The following is a 14,275-nucleotide window of genomic DNA, read 5'->3' on the forward strand; positions in this document are numbered from 1 at the left end:
TATTCCCTTGAACCCTGACTTCGGGAAACGGACGCCAAACAAGCAGATTTTAGAATTTCTCCGATTAGTATTCTTTACTACATGCATTCCTCAAGGCCCATCATTTAAAACTTTAAAATCCTAGCCAAGATCATTCATCCTCTACCCCCATACAGATAAGGCAAAAAAATCGCGGACGTAAAACGTCGAAAAGAAAACAACGCAGAACATCGCCATACAAAATATCGTGAAAGAAAACATCACAGATCTAAAAACATTAGGCGTAGCGTTTCAAAAACATCGCAAAATAACGTGTTAAACAATAGAGCAACTACAAATTAGATTAGTTTATTGTGTGTGTAGTACTCAAATAAATTCGTTAAAACATTCCCCCCCCCCAACGGCGGGCGCTTGCCTATGCCGGCATTGGCCACTCCTAAGGCCAGATGTGGTGGTCTCTTTATTATGGAGGCACCTAACAGGTGTGCCACCTTTGCCTCCAATAAATGGACAGACAATTTAAATCCATGCCTTCTCCGAGATTCGAACCTGGGCCCTTCGGTATCGTAGTCAGGCTCAAGTAGTAGCCTGGTTATTTTTTTAAGACGGAATTACCACTGAACCACTATATGCAAATTAGATGTGTATATTAGATTTATCCTTGACTTCGGAGATTTGCGACGACATTATTATTCTCAAAGCTTTTCCCTCTGCCTGATATCGATATTAAATATTCTACTTGCAAAATTTTGCCAAACTGACTGAAGACTCATTTTTATAACTCGGTCACTTTCGCCATCCGTCAAAGAGTAATCTTTTCCAGCTCCCGTTTATGTTGCTACTAGTATTTTACGCTTCATTCACCGCTTAGCCCATAAATGGAGAAGTTCTCATGGAAGTCAAAAAGCAACGGGAGCATCGATGCAGCCATGCTGATCTTTTCCCACAGGAAGTCCCTCATCAAACCAATTTTACTTTTCGCTTACCTTACTTAGATAGACGCCCCCTATTTTTCTACTTTGCCTCTTGATAACTCGAGTGCGACAATGCGTAGGCGGGACAAATTTAAATCAAAAAAGATAAATAAAACAGAATCGAAGTTGTGGCAACATAGTAGCATCGGGTTCGCGAAGTAGTAGGTGGACCTACCAAATGCATAAAGGACACAGCGTATCATTTTCTTGGATGCCGTGTTTTCTACTTTCAAGATCAAGGTTAGGAAAGGAAAAAAAGAACTTGAACGACGAATGGGATGTGGAGCGGTCGGGGAGGAGAGTCGTTTTCCCGTCTGGAGTCGTGTATTTTGGAAAGGGAGAATGCGAGGATTCTTTTAGCTGTTTCCAAGACCTTCGGCAATCGACCTTATTCATGCAAATAAATGGAATCGTTTAATCTTGCGATGTTTAAAAGGCGATTTCGCGAAATTCTCAACCATAATATTGATATAAAAAGAACTTTAGCGCAGTGACTACGGAAATAATGACGCGCTTCCCGAAATATAACTTATGTAATCTTCATTCGTATAAAGCAAACATAAAATTAAAATTTTAAATTTAATTAAAAAATTTTAATTGCAAAGAAATAAAAATAATTATAAATTTAGTTTTACTTTATTTTTTTCTTGTGAAACAACTCTAATGTATTCAATGCACATAACACGATGTGCCACTACTCTTTATTTCTAGAATAATTTGCGTCATTAGTATGGCATATGAATATGAAAAGTACTACATTCGCATTGTGGACTTAAAAGTATTTTTTGTTTTCATATCACGCATTTTTCATTTCGCTCGTATGGAAAAAATTAAAAATTGTTGCCGATGTTATTTATTTATATTTCGAATTATTAATATATTGCTAAACAAAAGAGCGATTTAAAAAGCAATAAACAAAGTTCTTAAAAATTTAAATCTTAATTTTACTTTTTTTAGTAACGTACCTTTGATATAAAATAAAATACATTTAAATATTGCAGCAAACAATTTTTATGAATATTAGCATTATTTTAAATAAATTATATTTCTAAAGCCATATGTTACATGCCTGAATAGAAAATAACTGTTTCAGCGTCGTTCAACTAGTTTGTACTGTTCTTTTCTTTAAGCCTCCTTGTTTTCAAAATGCTCATGTTTTCACACACTCCTGCTATTTTTAACTTTTCAATTATACCTTTCATTATTTTAATAGTGCGATATTTTTAAAGTATCTCGCATAAAAATCACACACAAAAATCCAACATCCCTCTTCCACACGCACGTTTATTTCAGTGCTAGAGCTGCCATAATGAAATCAATTAGAAACCCTCTTGGGAAAGGACAGAAAGGAAGTATCACGTAAATTTACAGCACAGTAGGTAAACCTAGAATCCCTTGCTCTTTTCTTATCTCTAGTATACTTTCCTGAACTTCCTACCACCATGCTAAAGATAAATTACTGTTCCTGCAATGCATCCCATGAAAGCAGATGTTCGACCAAATGCATCATCCAGAAGGCAAAAAGAATCATTCACAAAAACACCCCTCCTACGATGACAAAAAAGAAAGCAACTAGTTGTAAAACCATAAAAATCGAACAACGGAGGGGTGGGCACACTCCCACAAAGAGAACTGTTTTATTGTTATAGTCATTTACACTTCAGTCACACATACTCCGATAATTCTTACAAGGCAGTAAGGATGCAATCAAATACATTTTAAGTTCCAATCTCATAAGTAAGTCATTGTGGTAATTTTCAATAATTAGCAGTAAAAGTAATTTTAAATTATTAGCAGCTTGAAGCCCAATGTCATTAATAATTATAATGTTTCCACCTGAGCTCCAGTATCATTAAATAAGACACTGTAGTCTGAAAGTAATCTTAAATTATTAGGGCAATTGTAAGGATTTAACATTGGATAACCATAAGTATTTTTAAGGATCAATAAGATAGTTCGGAAGTTGGAGATTCGTAATAAGGTGAGTCTGATGTACTTATTCCAAGAGTGTTGATAGGTTCTACAGGCTATATCTTTATAATTTTTTTTTTTTTTTTTTTTTTTTTTTTTAATTTCTTTTCTAAAAGGAAAGAATAAAAAAAAAAAAAAGGAGAATAAACTAATTTCAGGATTTCACTTAACAAAATTACCTTTTCACAGCCACAAAAATAATAGTAAAACATTAAATTAAGCAAAGCTCGTTAAACTTATACCAACTTACAAAATAAATCACACTTAGCCGAAGTTAATTTGAAAGGATTCGATAAGCTGGAAATTAACTGATTCATTTTTACTTTCCCTGCCCTTTTCGACCTGAATATTGTTTTAAAAAAACAATGTATTATCTGGTATTGTTTCTACTATTCCAACGCAAAACGCGCTCGACGCGGATCGGCTTTATTTATAGTTTTGCGAAACGATCACCAGTCTTTCTTTTCCTTTCTTGTTGAGACGGATGTTTTTCCTTTCGAATTTAATCACATTCAGAAACAATAATCATTGATAAACTCTAAAGGCTTTCCAGATGCATGTCGCTGGAAGAGAAACGTATGCAATTTGCACAACATTCCAGTTCAGTTTTTCACATTTACCTTCAGTTTCGACATTATTAAAAGATTAATTGGCCTCAATAAACTTTATAAATGAAAAATTCCAAAACTCTAATTCGCCCTGGGGTGGAGAGAGAGGTTTATAGAGCTGCTATCAAAATTGGCTGAATCAACATTATTGGTAGATCCTGTTTAAAGAGTCAAATTATGAATTAATAAGCCAATTTATTTAATGTCTTTGTGTGAAAAGTTCTTAAACGATTTGCAAAGCGAATGATACTACATGTACTATAATACATACATAGATATACTATGCACAAATACTGTAACATACACTGTACATAAAAACTACACTCACTATGTTCTATACCCATATACCATATTATATACTACACACATATATAACGCATACATGATTTGCTGCTACTCTGTACAGAGCATATCATTTGCACACTATATACAGCTTCTACTTTCCCTTCTGCTTCCAAAAGTTAGCTCCGCTACATAGTATATTACTTTAACATAGGAATTTCAATATTATTCTTCCCCCCCTCCAGACTTGCCTCGTAACCATGGGAATAACAACTGCAGATTTCAATCGCTTACTGTTTCTCCTCCACTTCATTTCCCTTTAAAGCGTCTCGTTTACGAAAAGCGATTGAGTGAAGACTTAACAGTTTCAGATGGGATGGAGAAAATAAGCGGTGATGACGATATGATATACCCAGTAGCAAATGTGGGAGGGTGGTAATGGCCTTGAAGTGCTTATTTTAAAGAAACAAACAGCAGAATAGAAATGTTTCTGAATCCTGTCAGGTGAGAGCTTTTCTAACTGAAACCTCTGCTGCACTGCCAACAAAAGTTGCATTTCCCATGTTTGGTTTACAAGTACTACATAAATACAAAGAAATGAACCAACAGCAGAAGTTACTTACTATTAGCTGCGAAACTGTAATGGAGTGGTCGGAATAGAGGCACAGCCTCTCCGCAGTTAGTGGCCTGCTTTGGCGCAATTTGGAGGCTAGAAAGAGACAAACAGCCCCTAAGAGCTGTAGTTGACTTTTTTGTACCCTGACCAGAGAAAGGAACCTGTCCAGGCAATTGACGGCTAAAGGGAACACTTCATCTTGGCAACGCTCTTCCTCGCACACCTGAAAGACAAAGTTCAATCAATTGACGTATGAAGGAAAGCAAATCAATTAGCACATGCAAGAAAAACGTTACATAACTATGCCACACTATAAAAACCAAATCGATCAGTTTTTCTCTTCGACGCAAATGCTACCTTCAGCTTTAAAGGTTTGAAAGGGTGATTTCTATAAAGGTCCCAGGAATGTCACGCTTGTGCAATGCTACACAAACAGGATTTTTCTTCCTTTAATCACTATAGGAAACTATAGCCCACTATCTGCAAAGTGATACCTTGGCACGTAAAAGAAGCTGCTAGTTCTAAATGATCTTCATAAAAATAATAGCTTATTTATGCCGAAGCGAACACTGGACAGCCTGCGTTAAAGTGCCGCTGATACTGATAGGTTCGGCCTTTCTTCAACTCAGCGCAGACAAATTTATTCCCATTTCAGCCCGATTCGCATATAGTCCTCCGTTCTTATACCAAAATAATTACGTGTAATATTTTTTATCTCCTGGTTGCCCTTATATGGTTTTTATAGAAAACTAACTAGCATTCAGTCAACTTACAATGGCATGGAATTCAAAGCCATACGAAGTATACTGTTCATTTATCTACAGCACGTACGAAATTTAAGATTTGTATTTAATTAACATAAGTTTGCCCAACTTTCAATTTATTCAAGTTTGGATATCCACTCATTATCACTAAATAGGATATTTAAAATTATCTTTTTAATTCCAGCATTCCACTACAGATGAATTTTGCCTTTGTGTTACAAAAGTCCTCACACATATCCACAAAACTCGCTTATGGAAAAAATATTTAAAAAAAAAAAAATGTACCGCAACTGGCATTGAAGCACTTCAGCAGTTGACAAACGAACGATTCTTTCTCACGTTCATCCGTTCTCCGCGGAAAGCGATGAAAATGAGACAGAGCGTATTTTAACAGCGGAATTACGAGAAACCCGGGAGTATATCATATCCCATCTTGACGGAGTTAGACGGAGGAGTGGGTCATAATTACCCACTTCCTGGCGGCCCTTCCATTCACAACATACTCCACTTTCACACAGTGGAACATCCCATATTTTGGCTTCATTACCAGTCATTCAATTGGACAGGATAAATATTTCGATTCTCTTTTTTATTTTTGTGTTTTTTTTAAATGAATATATCATCTATTGTCGACATCTAACAAAATCGATTATTTTGCAGCATAGCATAGAAGATATTGCGTTAAAGTGTATTAATAACGCCAATTTTAAATATTAATAAAATTGTAAGTTATAGAGTTAAAAATATAGCTGTTTCTAACGCCAAAATGAAAGACATACGGACGATAGCAACTAAATTTTTATTATTAAAATTCTAGAATTGTATTTTTCATAATATATAAATAGAAACATTACAAAGACGTTTAGAATCGGAAGTGGTAAAACATAGCGCTTTAGACATGTCTTTTATAATATAAACATTAATAAAACTTTTTGTAATGTATCATTACGAATCGCTTACTCTATTTTGCCTTGATAAGAAAAGGAGTTATATTTTGGAAAATGGAAGATCTTACACCACCTTCACATTAAATGCGAAAAGAGAAGACAATTTCATTACCTTCCTTCTTCTTAAATATCAAAATGACTAATAAAATAAATAAGAGATAAAACTCCCTTCAGAACGCAATTTACATATTAATATGGCAGTTCCAGCATGCTTGAAAAAAAAATTCCATTGAAATTGAATGTGATTTAAATATCCGTTTACAAGCTGTTATTTTAATTCATAGCTTATCAGAGGAAAGAATAATCAAATTTGGTGACAACCCCTTCACTTCGAGGGGGAAAAATCCCTAAAATAAAATAAACTTTTTAATCGAAATATCCGTGATATTAGTTAAAAGAAAAACGCTATCACTTTCTGGGTAAACATGTCGACTTAGCTACCGAGTACGTAATAAAGCTTGCGTTTGTAAAATCGTGACAAATGCGTGTTCTCAAAAAGTTTGTATTTCAAATTACGTTAAGCACTTCCCGTATTTAAAGGAATAAAACATTGAATTCCTGCATTTAAAGAAACAAAGTAGACTTACATTTATGAAGTTACGTGAATAAAAATAAATTAAATTTGCTCAGCGATACTTCTTATCTGAGCTTGAAAGCAGAAACACGACTAAATTGATATGTTTTTCAGCATAACATGATACAGCTCATTAAAAAAAAAAAAAAAAAAAAAATTCCCACAGAAGTCTTGGGGGAAAAAAAAAGATGTGAAACATTTACTCTTACATGTTAACTGAATATGACGTGAACAGTAATTGGAATTAAGAAATTAAATTTCCTAAAATACAAAACAGTTAGGTGGTTTTTTATTATTATTGTTATTATACTATATATATATATATATAATCGGAATGTTGGCTTACAATGAATACTATCTATGTGCAGAATTATAATAAATAAAATGGGCGAAAGAAATGTGTAAATGAATGCAATTTATATAGTACAGTTGAAATTTATTGTTATTTATCCTGTGGTTAAATTTGAATTCACGCGATAGCGTGTAGGTAGGAGAATCGCATAAATTCTGAGCCCACCAGCGGCCGAGCGGTAAAGTCGCTGAACACTGGTAGTTCGGTCCGAGGTTCGAATCCCGCGAACGGGCTGGCTGCATGGGCGTTTTCGTGGTTTTCCACATGTGTAACGTGTATACGAGCCAGTTTCCCTTAGAAAGTCCTCCACGAAGGCATCCCTCCTCTTAGGCAGATAGCCCTCGAGGCTTTGCCATAATTACACACACACACGCATAAATTCTGTAGTCTAAAGGTATTTGTAACATTTATGAAATTGGTGAAAGGAGTTGAAAACGCCTAAAAAAAATACATATAAATGATTTTAATGAATTGTGCTAGTGTAATATCGTGGTTCCAAGTAATCTTATATTAGAAACGATTAAAGTAGAAAAAAAAAAAAAAAAAAAATTGTGTGTGGCGTGGACGCACTCAGCTAATCAACATTTAACAGTATTTTTATCCGAAACATTGTATACAGTAAAGTTTTTGATTAATTTCATGAGCTGATTTACTTTCTTAACTTTTTTGTTCATTAACGTACAAAGTTTGTGTTATTAAGTATGTGTGTATTGTTAAATTAAACAATAAAATAACTTATTCACCTTCGTTTAATCTTTATTTAGTATTATTTATTTATTATGTAATTTCTTTTAAATCTTATCGCAAAGTCTCAAAATGTATGTACAACTTTAAAGCTGGATGTTCCCCCTAATTTCGACTCTCCCACTCGTACTTTCATACTATTCATACTATAGACAGTTTCACGTGTTCTCTTATTCGATTCGTTTAAGAATCGGGGGCTTATTAGTTGATGATAACAGAGATCAAAAACTGCATTAATTGGTTTTAAATCGCTTATTCAACAGCAAACAGGTTAAAGTTTAAAGAATAATTAATATTTTACGGTTTGCGGAATGGCAACACAGTGCAGGGAAGAAGATGAAAATATTTTATTTCGGAGTAGCGGCTCATCTCTGTTAAACTGCTGAACTTTGTGATATTTAAAGCATAACTATCTTACGTTTTGTCGAAAGCAACTCATTGCCTTCAAATCATCGAATTTGTTAACCAATATGCCATTAAATTCGCCCAAAAGCTGCAATGCGATGAACATATAAACATACATACAGATCCTTCGTTCTTTAATAACACAGATTAATGGTACAGCTGCCCAGACAGTATAGTGGTTAGGGGAGCCTACTGCGGTATCGAAGTGCCCGGATTCGAATCTTGGAAAAGGCATGGTTGCAATTCGTAGGCAGCAATGGTGGCAGCCTGTTAGTTGGCTCCACAATAAAATGGCCACCATTTCTGGCCACTTATAGGCATGTGCCCGCCATTAGATGTTAAAAACAAAAGACGAGAAAAAAAAAAAAAAAAAGATTAATGGTACTTATATTAGGAAACTGTGTTGCCATCGAAAAGCATCAAAATATTATTAAGAAGTACATAACAGTTTTTAAATTTTACATTCTTCAAGAATAATTTAATATCTAAAGCCAAAACAGGAAAAAACATTTCATTTGAAAACTAAAGTAATATTAAAAAATAATCGATGCAGAAAGTGCATATCAATCTTGCTATTAAAATAACTTTACTGCGATTGCTTTCGAAAGAAAAGGCTTGATATGAATTTCGTGATACATTCTTTAACGCGTACGCAAAGACTGCGAACCAGTTCAGCGGAGACGTTTATTAAATTTACAAATTTAATTCATCCATTCAGGGTTTCATCCTTAATAAAAGCAATATTTTCCTTAATATTTTCTATCTTTCAAAAATAATTCTCAAGTGCACCAAATTTTGACATAGGGATGGATATGTTATCAAATCATTCAATCTCAAAAGGTTATAAAATCATTCGATTATACTTCAGAAGAGTAATTGAAAACAAAAATCCAGACCTCTTATACAGTTTCGGCAATAATCATCGACCAAGTTTTATGTACGAAGCAGAGGGGGGGAAAAAATGATAAAAACTGAAGTAAAAAAAAAAGTCTGGATTCAATGATCGCATCTATAATAGAAAGTTTTGATGCGTGTCCCACACAAAAGACGGAAGTTCCAATTCGACGTACGAAGAAAACTTTTTTACGAGAGTGCCGTGAGAAAAAGGTCTCCTTTTTAACGAAAACAAAACTAATAAAACGATAAGCTTGTGAGAAAACTGTCCAAAACTGCATTTCTACGAAGATTTAACATCATAAAAGATGGCCGACAGAGCTACGGCTAGGGTACGGTCACGGTTAAGCTGCGCATTGCATCGTCCGTGTCATTCATTTCGCTGAGTAGAAAATCACTTTTAAAGTACAGTTATGGAATTCATTGTTAAAGCTTGGCTTGTGGCGTGTGAAAATGGCCATAAATTCGTGAATTGAAATGTTATACTTAGTACTTACTACAATTCAAAAGCACAATAGGGATAATAAAGGAGACAAGAAAGAATTCGTCTGCTTCGGCATGGAATTCTTTTGAGACAGCCATTTAAAGCGCCACGCCTGAAGTGTGTGGTTATCATCGGCGAAAATTTATTGTTGAATGCATACATTTATGAATAGATATTGAAATTCTTTTCGGTAATACACAGACAACCATTTTCTTTTTATTCTCTAAAAAAAAAGGGCCAATGACACACGTTGTCATCTACCAAACGTAATCAAGGAGTATTAAATGCGTAGCCATCTTATGAAAGGAATTAAGCTGCACTGCTATTTTAAAGAAAATGACATATTTGATTAAAGAATTTATCATCTTCACCGACCTTTTCACCTATGATATATGGTATAAAATCTTTTTTAATGTATGTTTAGTTAATCGATGATATGGAAATCAAAGCAGAAAAATATATGATAACGTAATTAAAATAATTTTTAATTTCAGACGCACAATTTAACGGCATTTCGTTTGGCAATGTAGAATTTATAAGAATCTTAAGAAGTTAAAATAAATTGATTAGCTAAAATGAATAATATAAATAAAGAAGTAATTTTCATGAAGTTCGAAAAATGAAGACATCGTAAAATTTTACTCCTTCTAAACGTGAATTTTGCCAAGCTACCATTAACTGCTACATTACCAACGTAACTGCTTTTAAGTGCGAATTATTGTTTAATTTTGCTAAAAATCTTTACAGGAATACCTTGTCAAATAAGGTGTTCAATAAAAAATTTAGTTACCAAATATCTTTGACACTCAATACGATAGTATTCCTCATTTACTGCTCGACAATTTTGCAGAGCGTAAAACCAAATGAGCGTAAGTGCGCTTTTGATAACTTCAGAATCTGATGTACATTTTCGACTTCATTGCTATATGAACTTTTTCAGCATCTTTATATTATAACTGTAAAGAAATAAAAAGGAAATCAGCAACAGCCTTGTCTTGACAAACGATTTTTCGAGATTTATTATTTTTTATTGATTTTACAAAACATGACTTGCGAATTTAATGCTACTGTTTAGGTAAAATTTTTAAAAAAAAAAAAATCGAAACCTCGAATCGAAGTAGGGGGAAGTCTGCGCTTGTAATTTTGCTATATTATTTGAAATGAGGGGCGGCAAGACAGCAAAGGAGAAGTAAGGCATAAAAATAAAGTTAATAAAGAAATTTAAAATGCTGCATGAAACAACAATTAAGGAATAAAAAAATATCTCCTCGTAAATTATTAATCATTTCGTAAACTTCGACGAACGAAGTTCATAAAACGAACATCATGGCCGACATCATACAATCATAGGTACAAATTTTTCTTCCAAATTTAGACTAAAACACTAATTTACTTCACCTTCGACACAAAGCATAATTTACTATAGAGATTACGGATTATAAATTCGGAGATGGTTTGAATAATTACATTCTATTATTCCAAGAATTAATTAAAATTCTAACAAAAAAAAATTTATTCAATTTTGTTGCCATTTCCGTGAAAAATTGCAATAAAATTATATAATCAAAATTTATAAATCATCTCATAAATAATTCATTAATGAAAACGGAATATGTATTTTAAAAAAAAATATCTATTTCAAAATAACATTTTGGAATGACTAAGATTTTGTTCATTAAAGTTTACACAGCAAATCATAATTTTAAATTATAAATTATAAATTTTAGTCATTTACTAACCATGAATACTTAATTCATGCGAAATAACTGTCATTTAGATACAACTAATGGTAAAAAATTAAATTAATAAAAACTGCACAAACGGGAAAATATGAAAGTAAAACACAGATTTTTATGAAAATGCTAATCAAAGGTATAAAGCACTATGAATCCTATTTCATGATGGGTTTTGTATTCTTAAAATTTTTAAGTATTTTTAATTTAATCATTTCTTATGATTTAAAGTAAAATCCGTTACTTACCGGTAAATAATTAAATCAGAACTTAATTTAGAAGTTTAAAATAAATGTTTTGTAGGTAATAAAAGTTTTAGTTTGAATAATCATATAGTTCTACCATACATTTGACTCCTTTTTCACAGTGATAACGTATCAGATAAACACATAATCATTTAAAAATTGCTAATTAGGATTTGTATATGTTTCTTTCGCTTTAAGTCTTTTAATTATTTATTGAAAAAAAAACACGTGAAGGAAACTTTTGCTCCTTTGTGTTAATTTCATTTAACATTCCAAATGCTCAGTATCTAAATCATCTTACCTAAAACTAAACATTCTTACCGAAGCTTCACTTGGAAATATATTTGGAAAGTGAGGAATTAAATCATACATACTCAATTGCGTCCTGAATTCCCATAGCAATGAAAATGTTTCGTGAAATTTATACGGTATATTTTACCTCAATATTATTAATGTAGCATTAAAAATTTTTGTCTCACATATAATCTCCCTTAAAAAATAGTAATAAAAAAAGGGAAAAGACATTAATTCTTGCACAATATAGGATTTAAATATATCAAATATGACATTACAAATAAAGCTAAAATACAAACAATAAGAAGTTATGTATTTTTACATCTCTCTCATACAACATCGCAAAATTTTAAAAATTTCGATTTTTATTTCTGTTTTATCTAGTTCACATCGAAGTCTTGAATTAAAAGGCAAAAATATAATTAACTTACGTCTCAACGCAAATTTTTCCAACATAAACTTAAAATTAATTAAAACCTCTATTGATTTCTGTAGAACGAACAAGAAATAAAGTTCAGAACAAACGGCAGCCATGACAGTTTACGTACTAATTTTCGAGCCTCAGCATACATAAAACGCTAAACATCATTAAGTATATGATTTTAAATTTACTTCTAAATCTAAAAAACGCAAACAAAAAACTCTTTCTCAAGAGAAACATCAATTAAAAGCATTCGGAATACACTTTCTGTGAGTATGAAGTTTTAACTCGATAATACTTTTTAATAATTAGTTGATTACAGCTTAATACCAGAATTTAACATCAATTCCTATTCGATATAAATGAAATTTTTACGATACGTATACGTTAATTAAAACAAATGCCTAATCAGAACTCTTAAATTAATGCACTTCAAAACTAAAGCATATGATCGGATGTAAAAAAAAATATTATCATAACTATACCTCATTCGCATTAAAAAACAAATCGTTGACATATATCCAATTCATTTTCCGCGAATTAAATTGAAAATTCATGCAATTTAAAAGGACTGCACTAAATCAGCTGATTCCTTACTACCGGCATGTCAAGCAGAATAACTACATGATTCGAATCACAAAATGTAATTATTAGCATGTTGCAAATTTATGAATGCAATAGTGCAATATTTTACTCACTTCTTGCATCCATTCAGCAACAATTGTCCTCATATATGGCTTTAGATCAGTCTGTAGGCATTTAAAATAACATGATGACAGTACATAACGGTCTTCTATTTGCAGTAAATTTTCAAAAACCCTAGAATCTTCTAATAACACAGAGTCCTCAGAAAATTTGGTGACAGATTCTGATTCACAACAAAACAGATCCATGACAGATATATGTATATATGGATTTTTAACTCTTAAAAGCACATTTTTCAGGAATTCAAATTTTGTAAACAAAGACAAGTGCACTATATATAAAAAGAATGATTTGAATACTTCCTTGATTCATTTATATTCCACTGATTACAAATGTTACTAACTAGCGATAAGCTTTCGATTATAAATAAAATAAAAGTGAATTAAGAATAAATTGTCGAATTTAATTCGGAATGCTAGTTTTAGCGTGCACTGTCTTCTACCGCTTGTGACCGAAAGAAACAAACTTTTGTTGGTTAAACACCAGAGGCGAACCTAATGGCTCCAGGTAGGGTTGCTGTGATAGCGACACTTCGATTTCGCCAAAGAGTCGGTATTCTGCCAACGAAAACGTGCCATAGAAATGTTCCTTGTTCTGCAAAAAGCGCATAGCAACCGAGTTAGTGAAAATGCATCAGCATTCAGCAATGTGTGAAAGTTTCGCATTCACTCTGATAAGCACTCTGTAATACTTTTGAGTTTACTATTAATGTTTGGTTTTATAATGACTCACATATGTAATAACGTACGGTATTATATATGATTTTTCATGCTCGTTTATTTCTGTAAAAAAATACATAATTTTTAATTTATTTATTTATAACCGTTTTTACAAATGTTAACTGTTTTCTAAAATCTAAAAAATATCGCTTTAATAAAAATATTATATTAATATGAATAATAAAATTCGAGTTAAAATAAGAACAACTGAAAGGTGTTAGATCTCTGGATCAGAAAAATTCTGAAAATCATTATCAAACTTACAGGTATGAAATAAATCAAGAGCTCACATAAACACATCTTTGAAAATATTTTTGAGCTAATAAATCTATAAATGGAATTGTACAATTTTGTTTGCGCAAAACATATCAGAAAATACTTTTTCATTTTACTGATTGATATTAAGAATAATGAAAATTGATCGAAAATATTCACTGTAAAAAAAAAAAAAATGCTAAATTTAAGTACTGTACAGCAATCTCAAAATCGTGGAGCTTAGCGAAATTTATCTGAGATTATTGAGAACAAACTCAAAAGCGGATAAATGTCTTTGTTTCGAACAAT

General features: G+C 32.3%; 1 protein-coding gene across 1 annotated transcript in view; it reads right to left on the reverse strand.

Annotated features, from left to right (window-relative positions):
• LOC118185792 (G1/S-specific cyclin-D2-like) overlaps positions 1-13,454 on the reverse strand; it is a 63,396-nt gene extending 49,942 nt beyond the window's left edge. The window contains exons 1-2 of the mRNA XM_035355699.2: positions 12,986-13,454; positions 4,438-4,653 (exon numbers count right to left, since the gene is read on the reverse strand). Of these exons, the coding sequence (XP_035211590.1) occupies positions 4,438-4,653; positions 12,986-13,180 (411 nt within the window). The 5' untranslated portion in view covers positions 13,181-13,454. The remainder of the gene's footprint in view (positions 1-4,437; positions 4,654-12,985) is intronic.
• Between the last annotated feature and the right edge of the window lie 821 nt (positions 13,455-14,275).

This window comes from Stegodyphus dumicola, chromosome 8 (assembly GCF_044657685.1).
Source record: "Stegodyphus dumicola isolate Sdum_Otavi_A_Nest chromosome 8, ASM4465768v1".
NCBI lineage: Eukaryota > Metazoa > Arthropoda > Arachnida > Araneae > Eresidae > Stegodyphus > Stegodyphus dumicola.